This window comes from Peromyscus leucopus, chromosome 8a, assembly GCF_004664715.2.
Source record: "Peromyscus leucopus breed LL Stock chromosome 8a, UCI_PerLeu_2.1, whole genome shotgun sequence".
In the NCBI taxonomy this organism is placed as follows: domain Eukaryota; kingdom Metazoa; phylum Chordata; class Mammalia; order Rodentia; family Cricetidae; genus Peromyscus; species Peromyscus leucopus.
The window spans coordinates 28949789-28977734 of record NC_051085.1 but is presented as its reverse complement, the minus strand read 5'-3'; the positions used below and the strand labels follow the sequence as shown (position 1 = coordinate 28977734).

At 43.2% G+C, this 27946-nt stretch overlaps 1 protein-coding gene across 1 annotated transcript in view; it reads right to left on the bottom strand.

Moving 5' to 3' along the window:
* Enpp3 (ectonucleotide pyrophosphatase/phosphodiesterase 3) overlaps positions 1-24548 on the bottom strand; it is a 77890-nt gene extending 53342 nt beyond the window's left edge. Inside the window, 6 exon segments of the mRNA XM_028877404.2 lie at positions 2313-2410; positions 8451-8511; positions 13876-14001; positions 15504-15626; positions 20046-20121; positions 24345-24548. Coding sequence (XP_028733237.1) covers positions 2313-2410; positions 8451-8511; positions 13876-14001; positions 15504-15626; positions 20046-20121; positions 24345-24422 — 562 coding nt within the window. The 5' untranslated portion in view covers positions 24423-24548.
* Between the last annotated feature and the right edge of the window lie 3398 nt (positions 24549-27946).

Genomic DNA, 27946 nt, shown 5'->3' with positions numbered 1-27946 from the left:
AGCTCTAGAGCCAAGTGTTCTTATCAAAATGCAGAAGACAGAGGGCAAATGGCCTGCTGCAGAGAACGGAAGGGACTTACTGTTCATACATGCCACCCTTGCCAATTTGAATCCCCCCCCCAAAAAAAAATCAACAAAAGGAACCTGCTGGATTTTTATTGTCTACTAGATACTTGTCTTATTTGAGCCTCAGTTTCCCACCTAACTTTCCAGAAAGGCAGCTTCCAACCCAAGCCAGATCCCTTCCATCTCATTGGAAAAGTCCTGGGTCTTGTCTCCAGCCATTCTGTGTCTAGTCTTTCAAGTTATTCTGAAATAATGCCATAATCCCGTCACAGTATGAGTCTGGGAGCCATATCCTCATCCATTTAGTAGTTATTAATATGACTCACTGCTGTGCGGTTTGAGTTGATGCTCAGTTTCTACAAGCATTGTAGTTCAACCTCAGCAGCTTGATGAGATGCTAGGGAGGGGTACTTGGACTTCCTTAAGAGAGATGCCTACTTCACCTCCAGGCTACCATAATGTTGACCCTATTTTGTAATATCTGCTCTTAATCCATGGATTAGTTAGTTTTGTGTCAGTCTAACCATAACCTGAATAAGCAACAAGAAAAGCAGGATTTAGTCTGGCTTCTTAAGTGTCCAGAGGATTCAGTGTTCAGAATACACAAGAATGTGTACTGAGGAAATTCTCTTTCTCCTGTCAAGAAGGAAGTAGCAAGGGAGAGGCAAGGAGAAGCCAGGAACAATACTCCAAGGACCTGCTGACTTAATTCTTCCAGCTAGGCTCCAAACTTTTTGCGAAAGTTTCCAAACATCTTGCAATAAAGCCACCAGCTGAGATCCAAGTATTTAAAACACCAGCCTGTGGGGGAGGGGTATTTCAAATCCAAACCATAATACTCCAGTTCCCTAGAAACTAACAAGGAGGTAGCTGCATTGGCAGACTTAAGAAGTAAGATCTTGACGCATTGGCTATCAAGATGGACTAAATACATGACTAAATGTATTCTTTAAAGCAGAAGCCAGAAAGCTCTGGTTGAAATATTTGTTAATGTCATTTCCAGTTGTTGGTGGGGTGAGAAAATCAACTAACTCCACTTGAAGAGAGATTCAGTTCAGACTTCTATTAAATTCCCTTTTGAAAACAGGATTTCATATCCATGTTACCAAATAAATTTAGAGAATGAGGTAAAAACTTCGAGGTGTCGGTTAACTTCCCAGACCCTAGTAGCTCTGCACTTGGGAAATTCTCAGTCTCTTTGCCAAAGATCTGTCTGAATGAAGGGACGCTGAAGGCATTGGGCCGCAGTGTTGTAGAGAGAAGCAGGCTGCCTTTCCAGGTCATCTTGGCATGAGGTTAACTGAATAAGTCATCAGATCTTGTCTTTTCATTTTACCAGCAAGAAAACTGAGGCTCAGAAAATTCAATCCCCTTACTCGGGCTTAAAGAGCCATTTCCTAATAATTTGAAGAAAAATCAAAACAAGAAACCAATCAAATTGTGACTGTATTTGAGAATTTTGGAGATAATAGAGAGTCTGGGGAAAGAGAAATGAAAGACCAGAATTGCAGAGTAGTGGATGCTATGAGCCCCGGAATTTGCTCTCAGGCTGTGACCTTGGGCATTCAGATTTTACTTATTATTATTGTGTTGAGTTTCATGAAGGCCAAGTAGCATAGTGCTGTGATAATAAAAACTGTTTGTATCATAACTTGAAACCACAGTGAGCTGACAGCAATCCGACCTGCTAGGAAAAGACCATCTTACAGAGAAACAAACCAGGGCTGCAAGGAAGAAGGGAAGCTGCCTGAGGTCTCTTAGCAGCGAGCAGAGGAGCTGGTTCCTAGGCAATCCGATACTAGAAGTGGAGACGGAGCCTGAACATGGAAGGCTCTAGTGGTGTATTAGTAGATGCCAGATCTACCCAGCAACCCAGGCTCCTTCAAGCTCTTGTCTTCCCGAGTCACAGCCACCTTGCTGAGACTCAGAACCCAGTTCTGACAAATGCCACGTTTGAGTTGGTACACATAACGGATTTCCACAGTTCAGAAGTTACCTTCAAACATGGGTCACGCCAAAATAAACAAAATGCTGAGCGTGCTACTTCAGAAAAAGGCAAGGAGAACTAACAAGTAGGAAAACCTTTCCCTAGTGAAAATAGATAAACCAGGAGACTAAATCATTGAGATCTTGAGAGGATCGGGGCCAAGCCAAACCACCAAAGCTATCAGAGGGGAAGTCCTCTTTCAGCTACAAGTTGAGTGGGTTTCTTTGTCATTTACACTCAGTCGGCTGTCAGGACTTACTCAGTTTGTTGATGTTCGGCATGAGAGTACTCCACGTTTGTAAATACTCAGCTCTAAAGCCGTCCATGGAAAACAAGATAACCGGCGGCAGGTCAAACCTGAAAATGGAAATCAGAAACTTTATCCATGACCTTGGCACTACTTAACCATTCTCTACATTAGAAAACACTTAATAAATAAGCAAAGGAAATGGTTCTGGGTCAAGCAACAGTCTCTGAATTTCAACCACCTTTTGGATGTTCCCCTGACATAAATTTGGTAACTAGTTCATGATGTGTTTCTTACTCTAAAGCTTCGTTTTTTTGACTTTGTGCTCGTATCCTAGGATATTAACATGTATCCACACATTTTAAAGCCCTTTTAGACCTGTATTTAATATAAAATGATCAACAGCATTTGGCAGTTACAGCCATAAACTGTATTTTTAAAATTTGTTGTTTATGTTCACTTGTTGACTTTGGCTTGCATGACAAACATGTTCGTGTGTGACCGATGCATACTTTCATGAATTTTTACTAGTCAAACTCTGCCATGTAACCATCACTCATCAGGAAACAGAACATGAATAATACTGCAGAAGCTGCCCAGATTCCTTCCTCATTCCTGACCTCAGCAAACCCCATCTCCAACCAGGATGAGCAGTATCTTGACTTTTAGGAACAATTGTTCCTACTTCGATACTGACTTTATATATAAATTGAATCACATCATATGTATTGTAGGGACTATACTATCTTTTGCTTGGCATTCATCATATTTGAAATTAATCTATCTTGTGGCTTAAAATTATGTCATCCCTTGTAACATTTGCTTAGTTTCTAGTGCATGAATGAATCACAACTCATTCTTCCCTCCGTTGACAAGCATTTGGGTATTTTTCAAAGTGGGTTTGTCACGAATAGCAACTATGAACACAGTAGATTTGTTTTTCATTATAGTGCTTGAAAAGTGGATATGATGCCAGGCATAGTGATACATGCCTTTAATCCCAGAACTTGGGAGGCAAAAGCAGAGGGATCTCTGAGTTACAGGACAGCGAAGGGTATAGAAGAGAAATCCTGCTGGAGAGATGGCTCAGAGGTTAAGAGCACTGGCTGTTCTTCCAGAGGTCCTGAGTTCAATTCCCAGCACCCACATGGTGGCTCATAACCGTCTATAGTGAGATCTGGTGCCCTCTTCTGGCCTATAGGCACATGTGCAGGCAGAGCACTGTATGCATAACAAATAAATCTTTAACTCGCGCTATGGTGGCACATGCCTTTAATCCCAGCACTCGGGAGGCAGGGCCAAGCAGATCTCTGTGAGTTCAAGGCCAGCCTGGGCTACCAAGTGAGTTCCAGGAAAGGTGCAAAGCTACACAGAGAAAGCCTGTCTCAAAAAAAAAAAAAAGAAAAAGAAAAAGAAAAAAGAAAAAAGAAGTCCTGTCTTAAACAAAACAAAACAAACAAAAAGACTAAATAAACAAAAAAGAAAAAAATTAGTATGGAAAAGCAATTTTCACCTCTGTGCTAAAGCAGTTATATATTCCATTGCTTTTAACAAAAGCATACTTTTTAGAGAAATTTGGTGAGAGTAAATCCTTAAAATTCTAATAAATTACCCAAATATGACTGAAAACAAAAGTCTGAATGCTAGGTAAAATAACAAAATGGCTTCCACTCCTTCAATATAACTGAGTAAAGCTAAAAAGTCACCAGTACGGCCATCACTTTCCTATTGTAGAAGACACTATGAAGGGGATCTAGAAAACGAGTTTGTTTGGTTGCTTAGAATATTTATTTGTTGCAGAATAATTAACAGATTTTTGAGTAAGACATTGTGCTAGATGCTGAGTGTGAAGGCATAACAGAGTCATAGGAAATGAAATTGAGAGGTAGCTCGCCATGGCCAAGGTCTGATTCTCAGTAGGATCAAGCACACAGAAGAATGCCCGGTTAAGTCTCCACAAGGTAAGAACAGGCTTTCTAGGAAGTGTGCCTGCTAAATGATCAATAGAAATTACACAACAAGAGAATGGGTCTAATGTCCAAACAGGGCAGTGCCCTGCCCATGTGCCCAGAGAGAGCTGATACCTACAAATACATGTTTGAGTCTCAAAAACAATGTGCTAAGCCAGAAGAACCAAATGTGAGAGGATATACAGCAAGATTCATACAGCATGATTCCATTGATGAGAAAGTCTAAATAAATCAGGGATCACTGGGGAAAGAAATCAGAAGCCTTTAGAGAGCAAAGACTGGGAAGGGACATGAGGGATCTTATTGGGGTGCTGAAACTATTCTGTGTCTTCTAAGTGTTCTGACTGCTAGTTACTGAGGCTTGTGAGTTTCCAAGTTTTATTGTACCATATGCTTAAAATAGGAGTATATATGAAGCATATCTTAATTTATAAATAAAAATGAAAAAAAGTGGGACTGTTTGAACTTCAATATGCAGAAAATACATTTAAAAAAAGGTGTTGGTGGTGCACACCTTTAATCCCAGTCATTCGGGGACACAGGCAGGCAGATCTCTCTGAGTTCAAAGCCAGCCTTGTGTACAGAGCAAGTTCCAGAACAGCCAGGGCTACACAGAGAAACCCTGTCTTGAAAAACAAACAAACAAGCAAAAGTAGGGGCTGGAGAGGTGGCTCAGCAGTTAAGAGTGCATACTACCCTTCAAAGGGTCTGCATTCAGTGTCCCGCACCCACATCAGATGATTGACAAGTAATTGCAGCTGCAGGAAATCCAATATCATCCTCCTGCTTTTGTAATCTCGGCACTCACACACGTGCACCTGCTGCACACGGACACACACTCATCCACGTGACTACAAATTAAAAATATTTTTTGTTTGGTTTTTTGTTGTTGTTTTGTATTGCTTCTGGTTTTGTTTTTGTTTTTGTTTTGAGACAGGGTTTCTCTGTGTAGCTTTTTGGAGCCTGTCCTGGAACTCATTTTGTAGACAAGGCTGTCCTTGAACTCACAGAGATCCACCTGCCTCTGCCTCCCAAGTGCTGGGATTAAAGGTATGCACCACCACCACCCTGCCTAAAAATAAATATTTTATAAAAATGTAATGGTGTGCAGCTTATATTAGAAAATACCCAGACAGCTGTGGGCGCTGGGCACCAAACTTGGGTGTTTTAAAAGGCAGTGAGCACTATTGACCACTGAGCCATCTCTCCAGCCACACATTGTGAATATCCAGCTTCAGGATAAAGCTCAGAGAAGTGCCTGGTGGAAAACCCCACGGGGCAAAACCAGTACTCAAGCTTTGTCATACATCCTTGCTGTTTTTCTAGAGGCTCCTGAAGAGGGCTAGTGAATCTAAGAATTGGCACAAGCCAAATAGCATGACATAGAGCCAAACATGTTATCTCTCAACGAGGGTTTCCTAAATTTCATCATGAGAGGGGAGAAGAGGTGGGAGATTAATCAGAGTTACACGACCAAAGCAAAAGGATTTGTCCTTCTGAATGTAGGGGAAGGGGTTGTTAAGTTGGTGGATGGACATGCTGTGTCTATCAAATTGTCTTCTAAATTGCTCCGTTTATGATCAGCACTGTAATCAGTTTTGGTCAGAGAACCATCTTCCTGCAGCGGTCAGCAGTTAACTCAAGAGACTTGTAACTGGTCAAAGTGCTGAGAATAAATTTATCAATGCTTAGTCACAAATGAGATAGATGTCCATGTCACCCACTCCAAGGCTCGGGGAACACTGTGAAAAAAGGGACAGATAGGATATAAAAGCCAGATGAGAGAGAGAGAGAGAGAGAGAGAGAGAGAGAGAGAGAGAGAGAGAGAGTAATACTGACTTCCAGACTTGACTGTTGCAATCTCACAGCAGCCATGATTACCTTCACAAAATCCCCACATGACTGGGCCTATCAACACCCTGGCATGGAAGGGGAGGGGCTCACAGGACCTCGTCCCTTCCCTGAGGATATATGCAGATAATGGTTGATGGGGAAGGAGACATTTTTCTTGAGTGATGTAGTCAGAAGTGAGAGGCTCTTGTAAACCAACTCCCACCCACACCCTTACAAACATCTGCAATCAAACTCACTGGGTCACCAACAGACACACGGAAGAACTGAGAAGGGGCAGGGGAGGTGCTGGTTGGGAAGAACTAAGGGATTAACAGGAGTGAAAGAGACAAGAGGAGGTAAAGGGGTGAACGCTGAGGGGAACCCTGCAGGTGTCCAGGCAGAGGGGAGAATGAAAACTCACTTCAGACTGACTTTGTCAACCTGTATCAGACTTGGGGAGTCTGATGCCAGATGGTTCATTGTCAGCATATTGAAAACACAGTGCAATTTGGGGGGGGGGAGTTTCAAGGCAACAATGATTCCAATTCCAGGTACACAATCAGCTTAAGCTGTAAGTACATAGCAGAAACTCCTTTACAAAGTACATGTGATCGTGAGGGGGAGTTCTATAGCTAAAGGACCTAGAATGGTGTGGTCTCTTACTGACAGCATAGAGGTCATCATAAAGGACACATAATAGCTCCCCTAAGGATGGGAGCTAGGAAGGGATAGAGGCCCCTCTATGTTTAACATTCCTGGTTTCACCAGTGATCTGTGGGCACAACCTTTGTACCCCCAACAGAACACAATCCAAATATACTATGTACATGTATAAAAATGTCAAAGTGGAATCCATTATTATGGACAATTAATATATTTAATAAACATTTTTATAAACCTAACTTAGATCCTATCCCTGTCTCCTTCATATTTCTGTGTTGTTTGTGTACATATAAATTAAAAATATCCTGCTCTCTTCTCTGGGCTAGTGAAGACTTTCAAACTTCTATCTAATTTTTCTGTTAAAAGTTGTGGCTTCTTTTTTTTTTTTTTTTTTTTTTTTTTTTGGTTTTTTGAGACAGGGTTTCTCTGTGTAGCTTTGTGCCTTTCCTGGATCTCACTCTGTAGATCAGGCTGGCCTCGAACTCACAAAGATCCTCCTGCCTCTGCCTCCCAAGTGCTGGGATTAAAGGTGTGCGCCACCACCGCCCTGCAAGTTGTGGCTTCTTATCCAAGAACCTGGTCTTTTCAGGCTCGTATAAATCAACTCAGACCATTTATTTCCGAGATCTCTGTCTCAAGAGCTTGTGATTTTATTTTATTTTATTTTATTTTATTTTTTTAAGATTTATTTATTTATTATGTACAGTGTTCTGTTTGCACATATCCCTTCAGGCCAGAAGAGGGCGCCAGATCTCATTACAGATGGTTGTAGGCTACCATGTGGTTGCTGGGAATTGAACTCAGCAACCTTTGGAAGAGCAAGCAGTGCTCTTAACCTCTGAGCCATCTCTCCAGCCCGAGCTTGTGATTTTATATGATATAGTTTTTTAAAGAAAGACAGCGTTCCTCTATGTTGCTCCAACTGGCTTCCAACTCCTTGGCTCAAGTGAGCCTCCTGCCTCAGTTTCCCAAGTAACTGGGACTTCTGGTGCTGGCATACCACCATGCCAGGTTCCCTACATAAATTTTTTAATGAGATGATGCAATTTTAAAATGCTGATTCTTCATAAAGCCAGATATTCCTTTCATCTTTTGCCACCCCACTGCTATCCCTAACTGCTGGGCCCAGAAAAGTGAGAGCTGGCTGGGACAGAGGAGGGAAGGGAAGTTCACCCTGACGGGGAGGTGACAAGGGGCAGGTCTCTAGCCATCACCAAAGCCCTGGCAGCAATGGCTATACCCATGGGAAGAGAGGCATGATGGGTAGACATCACTTGACAAAGGTCCTCCTGTCACTGTGAGCCTTCCTTCCCATGATTCCCTTTCCCTGCCCTCATTTGGAAGATACTTTGATTGTAAGGATGTTAATTGACTGGAAACAGTCCTGAGGGAAGTAAACTTAGTCTGAATTCCAATCTTGCCCATAGGACGCTGGGAATGTGGGTATGTGCCAACAAATAGGCTTCAGTTATTGTGAGGCATGACTATAATATCACACAAAAGTAATTTGTCAACAGCAGAGCAAATAAACATCTGCTGAGTGTGAATCCACAAGGAGTCCAAACTTCTGTTAACGATTATATTGTGAGAGGGGAGTGTGGAAATTCTACTTGGCTTCTCCCTGTGGCTTCATGTGCCCGTTAGTTATGAAAGGATGGTGAAGTCTCATGCCATTCCTGCTTACCCTTCTGGACACTGGAACTCCTGGGATGTGGCACAGGCGTCTGTCACCCATGGGGTCTCTCCTGCAAAGCAGATGGCACTGTTTAAGGCATCTGTGCCACACACAAACAGAAAGCAGCAGGGATTTGCGGGGTGTGTCTTCGCCAGCTGTTGAACTGTTATCACTCGGATGACTAACTTCTTCCAGGACACAGTATGCGCTATCTCATGTGGCGACAGGGGCCGTGGCCTCTAAAGACTGGAGATCAGTGATCTACACTGCTGAGTGCCAGGAAGGGAAGCCACTCCATCCAGAAAAACAACGGAGAGTCCTTAAGTGGAAAGACTATTTCTTCATTAATGGGTTTGTTTTTCTTATACCCCACCTGAAGGATATTTTCACAATGGCCGAAATAACAATAACAGACTTAATAAATACTGACACAAAACCTAAAGAAAAGAGGAAGACAACCATGAAGAAAAGAAGTAACTAACTGGAATGGTTGGTCTCAGATGGAAAATACTGAAAAATCTTAACAACAAAAGTTTGCTGCATGAATGTTTCCCTTTATAGAACATTCCAGCTAACTAACAAAACAGAAATGACAGAAGACCCATGTGACCCTGTGGAACTCCTCATGACATCTACCACAGAAGATACAAACCGACATAATACACAAATTGTGGTTTGCAATAAATCAATAAGTACCAGAGTTTCCACGGTGCTCGAGCTCTAATTACTAAATTTCTGGAAATATATGGAGTGATAAATTATGTAAGTCACAAAGCATTCAATTAGCAAAAACGTAAACTAGGAAACTCTTTAGAACAAATTATCTCATTTCTCCAGTATATAAAATGTCAGAGGCACAAAAAAAGAGAAAGCATAGTTTTTTGTTTGTTTGTTTTTTTATAAAACTTGAAATGTATCAGTCACTTGCAAAAGCAAGCACCTATTTGAATTTTACTTCAATATTTTAAAACACTATTATGAAACAAAGAGTAAATTTTGAACATAGATTAGATATTTGACGAATAGAAGCAATTATATTCATAGTTAATATTATAATGTTATTAAATCTTTATCTTTTTTAGACACATACTTTAAATATTCCAGTGTGGTGATGCTAATGCCAGCTTTAAAATAATCTAAACTTAGAGAGGGAGAAACAGACAGAGAGAGACAGAGATGGCAAGGAGGATGGCAAGAAAATGATGTGTATCCTTTGGTTTTAAAAAATTAAAATAAAGAAAATATAAGGCCGGAGAGATGGCTCAGCAGTTAAGAGCACTGGCTGCTCTTGCAGAGGACCAGACTTCAACACCCAGATACACATGGGAGGTTCACACCATTTTAACTGGGGTCTCACACCCTTCTGACACCTTATGCATTCCACCGAAAACAGGCACAGACTTGGTATACAGACATACATGAGGAAAACACTCATACACATAAAACTCTTTAGAAAGAAAAAGAAAAGGGAACACAAGATTTGGAGATATGCAGATCATGGTCCTAGACTCCATGCTAATGTCACACTGGAAATCATCTAAAAGACTAGTCTATGTATCACTCAGTTACCTAGATAAACATGAATCTTTATCTGGGTTATTCCTTTAACAATTCATAGTAACAATTAACTAGTAGAAAACAAGTAAAAATATACAGAGATGGATTCTTACATAATAGCAAATAAATACCATATTGCCCTGTAAGAGGACAAGTAATTTCAACCCCGCCAGAGGCTACAAATTCAATGACTGTATTTCAGCATTCTTTCTATCCTTTATATGCTCTTCTTTCTGAAGCAGGTTTAAAATCCAGTTGCTTATCTTTCTAAGTCACCAAACTTTTCCTCGCTCACTCTGCATTTATCTGCAAGTCATGCTACCTTTATAAAAAATATGCTTTGTCAGCATGAGATGGGATTGGCCATGAAATGATAAGTGCTGAAGATAAGTCATGGACAGACATGAGGAAAACACCAGAAGACTCTCTCTACCTCTGCTTGATAGAAATTAACCTGCTGGGCGGTGGTGGCAGATGCCTTTTAATCTCAGCACTCAGGAGGCAGAGGCAGGCGGATCTCTGTGAGCTCAAGGCCAGCCTGGTCTACAGAGTGAGTTCCAGGACAGGCTCTAAAGCTACACAGAGATACCCTATCTCAAGAAACAAACAAAAAAAATAATAATAACGGAAATTTTTAAAGTTTTCTGAATTTGCCAAAATATAAAAGCCATGAGCAGGTTCTTGCTCCAAAATGATTCTGATTCTCTTCAAACTACTCTCTGAAGCTGTTTATTTAAATCTAAAAAATTTATGACTTTAGAGTGAGAAAGCACCAAATTTAATTTGAAAATAAACAGGCAATTAACCCTACCAGACTAATGAATCTGTAGAAGACCAAACTCCCGCACTGCTTATAACAAGCTTGTCTCCCATAAAAGTCAAACAAGGAACTCGGACGAAAATTCTACATGATCTCAGCACAAAGCCTGCAGATAAAATATTAAAGTTAACAAAACTGGAACAAGAGAAGGAGACTGTAAGGACAAGAAAAATTACAGCCAGTTAAACTAGAAAACTAGGCCAACCAGAAACCATACTTGCTTTTCCAAATACTCAGAAAAAAAAAAATTTATGACTCAATATTCACTACTAAGTATTTGGAAACTGTTACCATTTCAAGCGATTTTCTCAGTAAACCTGGTTTTGATTATTTTTAATTATTTCTCATATAAAATGACTCATATATCAATACAAAACATACTTTCTATTCTTGACTAGAGTGAGTAATGTTTCTAAAGACCGTTAAGAATCACCCAAATGTAACTGTTGCCTTGCTTGCTGACCTTGACCTTGATATCCTCCCCATGCTAATTCCCTGCCGGGTTCCACCCTCCTGAATACTTAAGGGAAGTTCCTTGTCTATGTATCCTGCATAATGGGCGTTAATAGCTTAGATGCAAGATTGTGAGAATTTCTGCCCTCCGGGGTTCTCCCATTGTGCTGTAAGCCTGTATTTAAGACCTCCTCCCTCCTTCAATAAATGGCATTTGGTATTAAAAAAAAAAAAAGAAAGAAAGAAAAGAATCACCCAAATGAATGATAAAATGGTAATGTGCTAGAAGGGGGTCCCAAGGCTCACATCTATATTGTACAGTCATGGAAAAGCCATAAATAAGGAATTAAGCAAGGGCCCAGGGCATGCCCCCATGCCCTGTGTTAAAAGTGCAGCAGTGGCAAATACATCCTACTCATAGAGAAGCAGAATATGCCTCTTGGAACCTGCTTGCCCCAGTAGCCACGGTTGACCAGTAAGCTCAGACATGGGCCAGTAGGGACTGAACACTCTACCTGTTGAAATTCTTTGTCTGCACAACAGATCTAGATGGGAACTTCTCTGGTAGCCATGCTGTTTCCTGTTTTGCAAGTTGTCAGCGCTATATATCTTATCTAAGTTGAAGAGTTGTCCTTCTTGGAGAAACAAAGAATCCTTGCCTGGAAGTCTCTTGGTCTGGGCTTGTGTGTTAGCTTCTCTGTCTGTTGTTGTCGTCAAACATGGCGGCCAAGACAACTTATAGAAGAAAGAGCTGATTTGAACTTAAAGTTCCAGAGGGATATGGATTTGCTATGACAGGGAGCTTTAGACCCAGGTAGCATAGCGGCCAGAGCCAAGAGCTGAGCGCTCATATCCGTAACAAAAATACAAAGCAGCAGAAGAAAACCGGAAGTGATAGGGGGACTTTAGCTCTGAGAGTCCACCCACAGTGACACACTTCCTCCAGCAAGGCCATACCTCCTGACCCTCCCCAAATTGCACCACCAACTGGGGGACCAAACATTCAAATTCCTGAGACTATGGGGGACATCTCTCATTCAAACCGCCATAGCTCCTTTCTGCCATTTCTAGGGTATAGCAACTAGCTCTAGAAACATTTCCACTCTAATTTCTGTCTCTTGCTTCAAAACGTAGAATTCAACTTAATTTCTCTATTTTGTTTAAAAACATTAAGTCAGTGGAGTGTAGAATCACAGGAACAGGATCTTTAGTGTAAAGAAGATTAATGTCTGTGTGATGTGCAATTTTCATAATGCATTGGGGGGTTCTGAAGCATTAGCTTCCAACAATTTCAAATCTCTCTGAAGTGAGCTGGAATGGCCAGGAGTCAGATGCTTGCACTAGTTTCTTGTATTGGTAAGAATTCCCTAAGGGCTCTTAGTCCTTAGATTGTGATACCTCAGTAAAACCCCCCACTCTATCCCCTACAGACAAAGAAGCTTAAACCAGGATTCCTAAGTGTAGATAAGAACTTAGACCCCTTTTCCCCACGTGGCTGTATCTGCTACAGGGACTTTGGAAAACACAGTCAGGATATTCGACCAAAAGACTAAAAAGGGAGGCGGATTAAAATAAATTATATGGTCTGTGCCTTTAAGAACTAGCCTCACAAACAAAGGAGAGTGCTTCTTCCAACCTCCCTGCTGTGAGTAAGAGATTTGGAAGAGCCTCCCTGGAGGCTTATAAACTTAGAAAACACCTTACTTTTGCATTCTGTACCTAAAGTCTCCAGTGGTGGCTTTGGGGATGTGATCTAGGCACAACAAGACCCTCACTCTATTGTCTCAAAAAGGGGGCCTTAGACAAAGATATCTCAATATAGATAGACCCAGGCCAGTTTCAAGTCCCCAGAAATGATGGCGCCAGCCCCAGGAACCAATTAACCATGAGGTGCCCCTCTCTGGAGATAACATGACCAGACCCCTGAGAGGAGTTGTAAAACTCCTGACAGGGCAAACAGATAAGCTAGAATAAGATAAAGTCCAGGCCCAGGAAAAAACGGGACCAATCAAGGATGGACCCGTACTAACCCCCTCCCCTCTAAGAAATTTTATGGGTTTTGCCTATAAAAACTAACTTCCCCAAGAAAGAGTAACTCTTCTCTGCCTCACTTGAGATGGCTTGAGTTGAGTTCCCTGTCATGACTTGTAACAGATAAACCTTGCTTTTGCATTCTGGTATGCTCGTCTTTGGTGGTCTCTCTGGGGGTTACGATCTGGGCACAACAAGATCACTCAGGACACGGATCATTCAACATTTGGTTGATAGCTCTGTTATGTAGCTGTCTCAGCACACTTTAATTATGGAATCTGCCATCCAGTGTCTCAAACCACAAGTAAACATGGCATGGTCACTGGACTGGAAACACCTTGCTGTTACATGATAATAAGGCTATAAGCTCTTGTATCTGTCTATGAAAGAAACTTCCTTTCTAAACCTCCTTTCATCTCAAAATAAACACATTCCATCTTTTCCTGTATGCAGAGTAATAGCTAAATTCTCTCTGTCTCTCTCTCCTTAACAATCTTTGTAGCTCAGGATAGCCCTGAGAAACTGAGTTCCGGTGAACCCACAGAGGCAAATGCACCAATACCCTCTGCTTACCCTGGCAAACAGTCTTGTAGTCGGCACAGCAGTCCTTCTTCTGCAAACAGTCATCTGCACAGGAGCAGAGGCTGGTCTCCAGTCTGCTCTCCCCACAACGGAATGAATTGCACGTCCATATTTGAGCTGGAAAAGCATGCGAGTCAGTTCTGAGCGCTTACGTGCACAAAACAAAGACTACAAATGCCATGTGTTCTTCCCGTTGTCATTACAATACAGTCAAACTCCTGATTTACCTGCTTTAATAGATGAAAATACATCATACAGAAAAAAAAAAAAAGATGCCATGACTCCACTTTCCTTGCTTGGGTAGCAGACAGAAGTGAGGCTGCTTCATTGGCTGAACTTGGGCTCTGAGTTTGTAGATGTTCTTTCTAGACCCTGGCCCTATTCCCACTCATCTGTAGGAATTGCAAATGGTGAAGCATCATGAGCACTGATGCGATATGAGTGTACCCAAGAGCAGCCTTGCCCGGCCTTGTCTGAGGACAGTCAATAGAGAAAGGAAAGGGATGACGGAAGTAATAAGGAGCATCCTACAGTTCCGTGGAAACCCAGGGCATTGTGTAGCATCTCACTTTCTGTACGGTTCCACCTTAACTGCGGTCTAACTGCGAGCTCCTGTGTTTTGCACTGAGGAGGGGAAATGACAATAATTAACCTGGTGCAGACACCCAGAAAAGATGCCGTGGGTCGAATTGTGCCGTCTCAAGAGGAGATCATGAAGGCCTGATCCCCATTATATGTGAATATTATCTTACTTGGAAATGCATGCCAGTCATTTGCAAAGAATCAGGTAAAGTGAAGTCAGTGTGGCAATCCTCAAAGTCAGTGTGGTAATCCTCAATGCAACGGCTGGCCTTTTTCTCTCCCTTTTTTCTCCTCTTCTCCCTCTTTCTGCTTTGTTGCTGCTTTCTTTTGATCACCCTTCGCTCTAGAGCCCCATCTGACCTCGTCTTCCCAGAAGCCCCCCTTGCTTGGCCTCCTGAGTACTGAGAATACAGGCCTGGACCACCCTGCCCTGATTTGGTTTACTTATAATACCGGGGCAAGCTGGAAATGAGGACACACAGAGGAAGGCTATGTAAAGAGATGCCGATCACGTGACAGTGACAGCAGAAGTTGAAGCTGTGGTACTGTCAGTCAAAGAACGTCAAAGCTTGCCAATGACCAACCAGACCCTAGAAAAGTGGAACCCAACTCTTCTCCCTCACAGACAAGGCTACCAACATCTAGATCTCAGATTTCTCACCTCCAGACTCCAGAGAAAGGACTTCAGGGTTTTGTTTTTTGTTGGTTTTTTTTGTTTTGTTTTGCTTGTTTGTTTGTTTGTTGTTTTTTGTTTTGCGAGACAGGTTTCTTTATGTAGCTTTGTGCCTTTCCTGGAACTCACTTTGGAGACCAGGCTGGCCTCGAACTCACAGAGATCCGCCTGCCTCTGCCTCGCAAGTGCTGGGATTAAAGGTGTGAGCCACCACCGCCCGGCAGGACTTCAGTTTTTTTAAGCTACCTAGACTATGGTGCTTTGTTACGGTAACCCTGGGAGCAAACACATGGTGGAAGGTTGTGACGCCAGAATGATGGCAGCCCAACTAATTCGCTAATCAACAGGTTGTCAAGACCCGTACTTGACTTCACACAGGTGTCCTCAAAGTCCCAGCAGCAGTCCCCTCGGCCCGTGCATCCTGAGTCACACCGGCAGCCCTCCAGTCCTCTGTGTGATGAGTCAAAGCATTTTTTCCTGCAGCTGCCTGTCAAATGAAAGGCAAAGGACAGCAGCATTGAGCAGTTAGCCAGGGTTTCATCCCTTAGGCGGTGAGCACGCATAGATGTCCTTAGCACAGACTGAGACTAGATTGATGATGCTAGAGCTCAGTATGACGACGCTGTGCTGAAGAGGAGAAATGGGTATATACAAGCCGTGTATGAGAGCACAGAGGTAGGACAAAAGCTAGCAAGGGGCGGGGCGCAGGATGACTCCACTGAATCTCAGGTCAGGGGCGGGGCTTTTGCAAATTACCAAATTAGCAAAGCCAAGAAGGTCAGTGTGCAGTTTGGAATGGCTAACAGGTAGAGTTCAAGACTCAAGACGGACTGGTATAGGGAGAGGAAAACTGCTCGGGCCAGGCTAAGAAGAAGCCTGAGGCTCAACTGCGCTGAGAAGTCACTAAAGAGTAAGGGGGGGGAAAAAAAAAAAAGAGCAACTCAGATTTGCATTTTAGATGCTCATTCCAGAAAAAAAGGGGCAGGCAGGGAATGAGAAGAAGGAAACTCTCAAATCCAGTAGGGGATTTTAACCCAAACTAACGAACAAAAAGAGGAGTGTCTCAAGGAAGGCAACAGCAGTATACACAAAGAAGACACAGACACAACCTAGAAAAAGTAAAGTGCACTCGAAGACGCTTTATATGTAGAATAAAAAAGAGGAATAAGTTAAAAATGACTCCTGGCATGCAGGGCAACGTGTCCAACAACATAAGCTCAATTCCCATTGTACTCAGAATGAAAATCCCAGACCAAGCTTTGATATCCCAGCCCCTATGGATTCCCTCCTCTACCTGGCTGAACCCAGCGTGAGACTGCCTCCCTCCGGTCCTACTAAGCCTAGCTCATGACCTCCCAGTCATCCCTCCAGGAGAGCATGCCAGGCATTCTCCTGGATTAGGCGTTTGCCTTTGCTGTTTCTAGCTCCCTAGAAGGTTCTGCTGGAATACATGGCTGGCTGGTTCGAAGTCACAGTCTGCCTGGCAGCATTATCTAAACTCTGCTAATATGGAAACTCCCTCCCTCCCCAACAAGGCTTCCTGCTCTCCACCTGCCCTTATCTGAAAAATGTTCCTGGCCCTGGAGGACTGACTTTATCTAAAAGCTGTCTCTAAACCAGCTGCCTGATTCATCTTTAGCTTGACTCTTGGCACAAATCCCTGCAGAGAAGACTTGTGCTAGGATCTCTGCTACAGGACCCTACTGCCACATCCTAAGTCTTGGGATGGGAGCGTGCCACTCAATGTAAATTAGGATTTGTCCCCAGGCTCCCCAATCCTATATGTTCCTTATACTCTAGAATAAAATGGAGCTGATTCATCGAAGTCTGTCTCCAGAGGCAGCGCTCCATTTTTGCTCATGAGCCATGGATAAAGCTTTCTGTCACCCTGTCTGCCTCTTTCCTCTCACAGACTGATGACTGACAGGCCAAGAAGAAAGAGAACCCCCACATTTTTCCTTGGAGAGTATCCCCGCTTCTTCATTTCCATGAGCTCCTAACTCAAAAGTTCCTTCACACTCACATCCATTCCCACACACTAGCCTGACTTAACGTTTCATTTTCTTGGTTTTGGTTTCACTCATCATTCCCTGGAAAGCCCGCCCCTCCACCCCTATGCTACTTGGCTGAAGATGGTCTTCAACTTCTGATCTCCCTGCCTACTTCCCTCTCAGTGCTGAGACCACATCCGGTTTATGTAGTCCTGAGTACCAAATCCTGGGCTTTGTGCATGCTAGGCAAGTACTAGACCAACTGTATCAACAGGGCGACATCTTCAGCCTAGAAATGGACACTCTTGAAAGGACCTTTATCTGTTCTCTTCACCACTATATCTTAATTAGAAAAGTATGGGACAAAAGACAACGTTCAATTTTTAGTGAATAATTAAAAGATATGTGCACACATGACAATAAATTTGTAAGAATACACACACACACACACACACACACACACACACACACACACGGTTTTAAAATCCACACAAGGCACAATTGACATTGCAAATGAGGAAGCCTTACATGGAGCAGAGAATGGTTAAAATTGTTCCTCATTTGGGTTGAAGGGATTGGGCACAAGAGTGAATAAGTGATAACTGGGCAGACTGTGCTCAATGCCAAGGAATACGGAAAAGAATGAACGAGGTGGAAGGGGCCTCGAGTGGGAGAGGAAGAAAGACTGAGATGCTGGTAGGAGGGCTGAGGACCTGAGATGAATGGGGGAGGAGGAAGGAGAACCATTCTGGGAAGCCAGCCAGTAGGTATAAGGAAGTAAGGAACAGGGGGCAGATCTGAGACAATAGGGGATTTTGTTCAGAGATTAGTACATGCCTCTTGCAGTCAACTTGTGCAATTTGGAGGATAAAATAGCCAAGAAATGATGCCCATGTGTATGCATCAACACCAGAATGATACCAGTGAAATGGCTTGCTGACATTCACTCCAGCCAGGAACAGCTGCACCTCTCTGAGACACAGCAGTCCAGTGACCACAAGATGGCAGGAATTTTACAGCTAATATGCATGGTGTTTTGTTTTGTTTTGTTTTGTTTTTAATCTCTGCTGTGTTCCTGTGTTGCATGGAAGAACTGCATGTAAATTCTTAAATGACAGAATAGCTGGAGAATTGTCAGTTAGCTTCCCCCAAGAGCCTCCCTAATGAAGAGATGCTAAGATTTTTCTCAGTGGAGCTGAATGGAGTATATTAGTCACATTGAAAGGGCATCAGATGAGTTAAAAACAGACTTGTATTTCACCTTAGTAAAAAAACCAACACAATCTATTAAAAAATATAGGAGACTGGTCAGTAGGATGGCTCAGGAAGTTAAGAAGTTTCTCACATGAATGAGCCCGATGATCAGTCCCGAGAACCCTAGAATGAGTGAGAGAACAAACTCCCCAGATTCTTGTCTTCTGCTCTCCACACATGTGCTGTGCATGAACACACACACACACACACACACACACACACACACATCATGCACATATGCATGATACTAAATAAAATTAATTTTTAAAAAAATTATAGAAAATGCTGATATCATCCCTTATAAATGGTATATTCGCTATTTGCACCAGTAGGATAAAAACAAAGGAAATATGATTTTAGAGTTAATGGGATGTATCTCCTATTTTTCTTTGCTTCTTATAAGAAAAAAAAATGAAGCGTTTATTATGTTCTACTTTTGAAGAATTTAGTATTGATTAACCACATCATGGGGTGTGAAAGACGTGACAATACTAACATGCTGTCAAGGCACAGAGGAGGCAGACAGTGTAACAAAGACTTTGGAAGGTCGAGAGGCTGATACAGTAGAAGTCAAAAGGCTGAAGAAAGCGAGGTCAAGGGGCTGGCCACAGTGGAGGTCAAGGGGCTGGCCACAGTGGAGGTCAAGGGGCTGGCACAGTGGAGGTCAAGGGGCTGGCCACAGTAGAGGTCAAGGGTGGCCACAGTGGAGGTCAAGGGGCTGGCCACAGTGGAGGTCAAGGGGCTGGCCACAGTGGAGGTCAAGGGGCTGGCCACAGTGGAGGTCAAGGGGCTGGCCACAGTGGAGGTCAAGGGGCTGGCCACAGTGGAGGTCAAGGGGCTGGCCACAGTGGAGGTCAAGGGTGGCAGAAGGGTGGCCACAGTGGAGGTCAAGGGGTTGGCCACAGTGGAGGTCAAGGGGTGGCCACAGTGGAGGTCAAGGGGTGGCCACAGTGGAGGTCAAGGGGGGGGGGGGGGGGCTGGCCACAGTGGAGGTCAAGGGGCTGGCCACAGTGGAGGTCAAGGGGTGGCACAGTGGAGGTAGGGCTGGCCACAGTGGAGGTCAAGGGGCTGGCCACAGTGGAGGTCAAGGGGCTGGCCACAGTGGAGGTCAAGGGGCTGGCCACAGTGGAGGTCAAGGGGCTGGCCACAGTGGAGGGGGGGGGGGAGGTCAAGGGGCTGGCCACAGTGGAGGTCAAGGGGCTGGCCACAGTGGAGGTCAAGGGGCTGGCCACAGTGGAGGTCAAGGGGTTGGCCACAGTGGAGGTCAAGGGGTTGGCCACAGTGGAGGGGTCACAGGGAGGTCAAGGGGTTGGCCACAGTGGAGGTCAAGGGGTTGGCCACAGTGGAGGTCAAGAAGCAGACACAGTGGAGGTCAAGAGACTGGGCATAATCATCAGATATTTATAGTGACAATAAGATGTCTCCAATTGGTTACTTTGTTTTCCATTTTGTAGGCGAGGGTGAAAGTCAAGTTCAGAGGAACAATGAATAATGTTGATTATGAGGGAGGTGTGGAGGGGAGCGGGGGCGGGGAGCGGCAAACAGATCTGACAAAAGAGAAGTCTGAATGAATTAAAGCCAGAAGGATGAAGAGACTGTTTATCTTGTTTGTTGGCTTTCGATTTTTTTTTTTTTTTTTTCAAAAATGCTGGGGGACATACCTTGCTGTTCAGGTTTCCTGAGCCCAAGTCCCAGGCCTAATCCGAGCGACACAATCACCAGCAGAGCAAGAAGAACCTATTACAAAAAGAAGAGGTCATCTCTGGGTTTTTTTGTTTTGTTTTGTTTTGTTTTTTAAATACAGACAAAATGACAGCCAAGTACCTTTCCTTCACAGGTCTACACGAAGTGCATGCGGCTTGCAAAATCTATCTGATTACAAAAGATACCATATGCAACAATGACGGGAACATGATAAAAAGAGATTTGGGAAAAAATTACTTATTTTTATTTGTATCCGCTTTTGAAAGAAGTTCTTCTGTAGCCTAGGCTCACTGGGTAGCCCAGGACAACCATAAACTGATGGCCCTGCCCCCTACTGGTGGGATCACAGGTTTGTGCCTCTGCTGCTGCCTGCTTTATGTAGGGCTGGAGATCAATCCCAGGACTCCATGCATGCTAGACAAGGACTCTAGTAACTAAGATACATCCTAATCCCACGAGAAAATGTTTTGTACACCAATTACCACAGATGTCCAAATTCAAACCCTTTCGTAATTCAAATACGTGTTTGACTCCAGGTGGAGTGAAAGCAGAAATTCAAACCACAGGAGCGATTTACCCACCTCACCCCCTCACCCCACTCCCCACCCCACCCCGCTGTTTATCTCACTAGGCTTGGAGAATATCTGGAGGAAATGATTCCCGGCATCCAGTAGAACTGTGAAATCCTTAAGCGCCTCATTGCTAATTAGCCACATCTTTTGTTGTGTCCCGGAGGACGAGGGAAATAATTAACACGGGTCAGCACACAGCATACTGGTGATTAACTGGAAGGGTCTTCTTTGGTCTGCAGTCCATCCACACAGCTGATAGGACTTAGAAACTTCTGGACCACAGACTGTTTAGGTCATTGTGATAACTACTGTGACAAAGCCATGCAGCACAGGACACTCCCTACTTCCACCAGATTCAATGGCAACCTGATTAGATTCTTTTACCTAAACCATGAATTCAAGTGGGAAGAGTACTGGCTAGTAGGGCTGGACATGCTGTACGTGGCCACAAAGAATGGTAACGGGGTCCAGTGAGATGGCTCAGTGGGTAAAGGAGATTGCTGCCAAGCATGATGACCTGAGTCAGATCCCTGGATCCCACAGAGTAGAAGGAGAAAATAACCCCCCCAAGTATGCTGTCTTTAGACTTCTGCATGTGTGCTATGGCATGTGCTTGTCCCCATCAATAACTGTATTTTTTTTAAAAAAAATTTAAAATAGTGGTAACAGACACAAGTTCAAATGACTTTTGAAAATAAAATAATCAGCTGGGCGGTGGTGGCGCACGCCTTCAATCCCAGCACTCGGGAGGCAGAGCCACGCGATCTCTATGAGTTCGAGGCCAGCCTGGTCTACAGAGCGAGATCCAGGAAAGGCGCAGAAACCCTGTCTCGAAAAACCAAACGAAGAAGAAGGAGAAGGAGAAGAAGAAGAAGAAGAAGAAGAAGAAGAAGAAGAAGAAGAAGAAGAAGAAGAAGAAAATAATATTGATTCTAATTTAAAAGCAAGCAATAAACCTTGCAAAAGAACAAATGTAAAATTGTTTACATAATAAGGAACTGCACAAACTATTGACATTGAAGAGTTTGAATTTTGAAAACCAACTGAAAATTTAGCACATTAACTTTTTTGTTCAATGAGAAGCAGTGAGTGTAAATAGCTACTTAAGAACAACGTTAGTGGGCGGTGGTGGCACACACCTTTGACTCTAGCACTTGGGAGGCAGAGGCGGGCAGATCTCTGATTTCAAGCCCAGTCTGGTCTACAGATTGAGTTCCAGGACAGCCAGGGTTATACCTGGAAACCTTGTCTCAACCCCCCCACCAAAAAGGGTGGGGGGGACATTAGGAGTTAACCCCTAGTCACAGTGCCCAGGAACCACAGGTATCCTTAGCAGAATTATTAGAATACATAAGCCAACCAAGGTCAACTCCTTATGGAAAACTAGTGCATTACAGATTTACAGATGAATATGTTTTGCCCTACGTCTTTTCTTTGTGTTTTCTCCACTTAAGCTTGCTAAAAACCAATGTCTGTCTCCCCTTTCTATGCTTTAAAATTTTGTAATGTTAAAATTCACATTTTTCATGATTTTGTATTTACTGTGTATTTGTGGCTTCCCTCCTCCCTTCTTTTCTTCATCCCCCTCTCTCTCTCTCTCTTCCTCTCTCTCACACATTCTGTAAGTTCCTTGGCAGCCAAAGATTCACAATCACTTTCAATGTGTAATCTATTGACATCTTTTTGATATTGAAGTACACATGCATCTTGAGCTGTCTTATGCTGAGAACAAAGTAGGAAAAAAGATTCTGGACTCCGAAACTTACTGAGAACTCAACATTTATTTGCCTTCAGCTTTGCTGGATCGAGTATAAGAGAAATGTGTAGAAACCTTTAAATGTGCTAATTTTTTAATTTAGTTTTGTTGTTTTGTTTTTGAGATGGGGTCTCATGGAGATCAAGCCAGCCTCAAACTCCATTTGTAGCTGAAGATGACCTTGAACACCTGATTCTACTGCTTCTGCCTTCTAAGTTTTATGATTATAGGCATATACCACCATATCCACTGAAACTTTGAGAGGGAGAGAGTCACTTTTAAGGTATAATTTTAAAATAGTGAACTTCCTAATATACAGGGAAGAACAAATATGCCATAAAGATTCAAAAAGAATCCCCAGGTTAGAGAGGTAGCTTAGTCACTCCAGTGTGTACCTTATAAACACAAAGACCTGAATTCAAAATCCAGAACCCAAATCAAAAGAGTGTGGCCTGGTGGTGCGCTCTACTGGGAAGAAGACACAGGAGCATCCCTGTGGCTTAATGGTCAGCCAGACTCTCCTAATCAGCAAGCCCCAGGTCCCTGTCTCAAAAAGAAAAAGAAGTGGAAGTCTCCTGCGAGATAAAAAAAACCTATGCTTGTGTTCGTGCTCACGGGTACCTCAGGAAGATAAGGAAAAGAAAAATACACAAAGCACCCAAGTTTTGTTCCCAAAGGATTTTGATTCCTCGAGTTGACAAGATGGGATAAAGAAAACAGCATAAAAGCTGCACGGACTTCTCTGTAATTCCTAGAAAGATTAAACACTGAGAACTTAATGAGGATTTGGTTTATTGTAGTCGCTGCGCTCAAAGCCAGTTCGTGCATTGTTTTACTAATGCTAGAGAAAGGAGTGGGGACATAGGCCAGCCCTGAGGAGTCAGAGGAAGCCACAGGAAGACAGACATGATGCTGGGTGAGCAGTCAGGTAGGAGCTATCTGAAGCTGAGGGAGGAAGACCCAGCAAGCAGTCAGAGATAGTGGCGTAGGGGGAAGTCCTAGGCTGGGGGCAGGTATGACACAATATCACAAGCGATTACGGAGACTGCCTAAAGAAAAGATTGTCGGATAAAATGTGGGGAATGCTTCTCAGTAACAGTCAGTGAAGATAAAGGTAAATCAGCGGAAAGACAAGTTTTAAACATGAGCCTTTCCATATTGTCAAGGAGGCGAGGGGACAGAACATTAAAAAAACAAAACAAAACAAACAAACAACAACAAAAAAAACCTACCAAACTTCAAAACATCCACATATTGTTGTTAGGGCCGGGGCCATTCAAATTGGAAGTGGGGGTGCATGGGAGGGAGAGGCAGATCAGCTGCTAAGGAAAGAAAGTCAGAGCAGACATTTGGATGAGCCATGAGAAACTGGGGTGCTGGACAGAGTCTCCCACATCTCCCAAAGCTTGATGAGAAAGAACAAAAACAGACTAATGAAACCAAAGAGTTTTTTAACGTTATATTTTGGGACAGGGTAGATAGCAGAAAAACCATACAAAAAGATGAACATGAGGAAGGAGGCAAAAGAAACTCTCTCACATGGAAGCTAAATAGAATAAAATATTGATAAAATCAACAGTTCCTCAAAAAGTATATGGTAATGATTTCATTCACTAAATCCTTGCTCTTACCGTATTCATGCCATTCAAAAAACGGCTTGAGCTCCAACTATAAACATGTGGAAAAAATCAGTGCAAAGTGTTCTCATAGTTTTCTGTCTTCTAGCGGAATACTAACCCGTTGTAATTCAAAGTTGCGGTGGAATGCAATTAATAACGCTAACTTTCATTACAGTCAGAAAAGATAAAGCTGTGAACAGTTACTTAACGTTTTAACTTAAATAGCAGCACAAACAAACAGGAGTGGAAAGGCATGCAACTCACATCTGCCACCAGGCTTGTAAGACTAAAATTAACCGCTGTACTCACCACACAAAGGATTTTGTATTTCCTGAGACTGCCTTTCTTAACGGGCTCCTCCGTAGCTAACGTGAGCTGGGAGTCCATTGTTCCTGCAGCCCTGCAAACCTGTTTAGCCAGAAAACAACAATGCTCTTTCTTTCCTTTAGTCAGGGAAAAAGAAACTGTCCTGAGTGCCACAGCTGTGACTGCCTTTTAAATACCGGAGAAGAGCGGAGCTCTGTAGCGATTGGGTAATCCAAGAGGGGGAAAGCCTGGTCTGAGAGTATTGCCTACGGAGTAAAGTTCGTTTCTCCGGACATTGTGGACAGCTGTTCTTTACAGCCTTAGACATTATCGTCTACAGTAGTCAGGATATGGAGATAGCAAGAACAATATGTTAATCAATTTTTAAAAACCTTACCCTTTGTTTTTGTTTTGTTTGTTTGTTTTATGACAGGATCCCATGTCATCTCTATCTCCTGAGTACCAGGATTAAGACAGCACGTGCCGCCATGCTCAATTTACAAAGTCCTGGGAATTGAACTCAGGACTCAGCTCCACCCCCAGCTCAATGGTTTTCTGGGTTTTGATTTTATTTTTCTTTTGAGGCAGGATCTTATACGGTAGCCTGGGTGGCCTCAAGTTTCCCAAGTCGTCCTCTCGCAGACTCCCAAGAGCTGATGTTGCAGGCACGAGAAACTGATCATTTATTTGCCTTAAAAGTAACTTCAAACAAGAAGCCTTGGGACAGGGAGTTTGTACATTTATACAAACGTATGAATGTATATCGTGTTGCAGTTGAAAATGAGTACATTTAATAAAGAGTTGGGGAACTCGAGAGATGGCTTGGCGGTTACGAGCACATTCTGCTTTTGCAGCGAGTTTAGATCCCAGCGCCCATGTCAGGCTGCTCACAACTGCCAGCAACTCCAGTTCCAGGGGATCTGATGCGCCCTCCTCCGGCCTCCAAGAGCACTGGCATACATGCACGCACACAGATATACATAAACAGTGCTCCAAGAGCACTACCACACACACATACACACAAATAAAAATAGCTATTTTAGCCGGGTGGTGGTGGCGGCGGCGGTGGCGGCGGCGGTGGCGGCGGTGGCGCACACCTTTGATCCCAGCACTCAGGAGGCAGAGGCAGGTGGATCTCTGGGAGTTCGAAGCCAGCTTCGTCTACAGAATGAGATCCAGGACAGGCACCAAAACTACACGGAGAAATCCTGTCTTGAAAAAAAATCTAATTAATTAGTTAATTAGATTAATTAAACTAATTAATTGATTTAAAAATAAGCTATTTTAAAAATACAGGGGCTAAAGAGAGAGCTTAACAATTAAGAGTGTATATGGCTCTTGCATGAAATCCCTACATCAGACGGCTCACAACTGCCTATAACTCCAGCTTCTGGGGGATTCACAACCTCTGACCTCCAAGGGCACCTGCACTCATGAATACATAACACCCCCCCCACACACATATACATAATTAAGAAAATGAATTGATTGAAATAAAATAGAAACGTGTTTGACTATAGTAGAAATCTTGAAACTACCGTCAAGTGTTTTAATTCTGTGAAGATTGTGTCTTACATTTTATAAGGTCCACAATTTAAGAATTATTTTATGCGGACAACAAAATAGTGTGTATAGGTGGTGATTTGGGTAAGAATGGTCCCTATGGGCTCATGTATTTGAATGCATAGTCACCAGGGATTGGTGCTATTTGAAAGGATTAGAAGGATCAGGAAGTGTGGCCTTGTGGGAGGAAATGTGTCCCGGAGGCTGGGCTTTGAGATTTCAAAAGTCCATGCCAGGCTCATCCTCTCTCTCTCTCTCTCTCTCTCTCTCTCTCTCTCTCTCTCTCTCTCTCTCTGCCCACGGATCAGGATGTAGAACTCTCAGTTACTTCTCCAGTACTGCCTGCCTACCTGCTGCCAGGCTAACTGCCGCGATGATAATGGACTAGCTTCCGAAACGGTAAGCAACTCACAATTAAATGTTTTCCTTTATGAGAATTTCCTTGTCATCATGCTGTCTGTTCACAGCAGCAGAACAGTGACTAAGACTGTGTGTTTTCACTGCTTACTGCAGGATATGATATTTAGCAATTTTCAAAACAGGAGGAAGCTGGACTGGACCAAGATTTTGCTATCCACCATGACACTGTGAATGTGGATGAGAATGAGCCACAAATTTGCTTCATGACTCCAAGGCTGGGTCCAGGGACTGCTGGCTACCAAACTTGAGTCTTTGATGTCTTCTTCCCTTCCCTGTCTCTTTCCCCCTCATTGGGCCCTCTCACGGCATCTTTGTAGTCTAATTCCTGGCTTCCTTTGGTTTCCAGACAAAAGGAGCTCCCTGGTCCCAGGTAGAAGATAGTTCCTGCACTCTGTAAGCTTGACTGATTGATAAAGGAGTGCTCATTCCTGGCAACGGGGGCTGCTCAGCCCTGTTTGAAGGGATACAGTTCTTCATGGCAGGAAGGGTCTGATGACTCTGTGATGGCTGCTTTCTCACATCTTAAGAAATGTTTTCATACATGCTATCTCATGCCAAGCTAAAGACATCTTTAGGGATGTTTGGTCAATGGTGGAGCGCTTGCCTAGTACATGTAAAATCCTGGGTTCAGTTTAAGTACCTAAAAATGACCCAAGTGTCCCTTATAATGATTTTATTCTTGTCTCCTAAGTGAGTAAATTACAGCTCTGGTTGCCTAAATTATATGACTAACTCTCCCAGTACTACATATTTACTAAACACCAGAACTAGATCTGGAACCTAAGTCTTCTAATTCCTTTATCCAAGCCTAGTTTAGTTGATCACACAACAGGTTCTTGTAGTGGTTTGAATAAGACTAGCCTACATAGGCTCATATATTAGAATACTTGGTCATCAGGGACTGGCATTCCTTGAGAGGGATTAGGAGGTCTGGCTTTGTTGGGTAGGTATGGCCTTGTTGGAGGAAGTATATCACTGGAGATGGGCTTTGAGGTTTCAAAAGCTCAACCCAGGCTCAGTGTCTCTCTCTTCCTGCTGCCTGTGGATACAGATGTAGAACTCACAGCTCCTTCTCCATCACCATGTCTGCCAGCCTGTGGCCATGCTTCCTGCCATACTGATAACAAACTAAACCTCTGAAACTGTAAGCCAGGCTCAGTTAAATGTTTTTCTTTTATAAGAAAATTAGGCATTGAGTAAGACAGCTCTGTTTTCCAATGCATATAGACTGAAGCATTATAATACGTTTACTCGGTGCTGAGATGAAGGTTCAGGTTGATGGAATCACTAAATTACTAACAGCGGGGTCAAGTCATAGCAAACTCTCCAGGTTTTGATGACACTAAGCCAGTGATTCTCAGAGTGGAAAGCTAGTCCTATAACCACTGCTTGCCTTGTCAAAGAGACCATGAGAACTCCTCTCTGGTATAAAGATTATTTAAAACCCTCCAAGCTGGAGTACACCCTATGGGAAACATTGCTCTAGGTAAACTTGTCCAACTATGACACAGTAGAAAATCAACATGAAAAGAATATGCTTTGCTGTACAAATACTCAGAAACATTAAGAATAGTTCCAAGAATCATATCAAACCCCTTCTTCTGTTATTAAAACCACTCTCT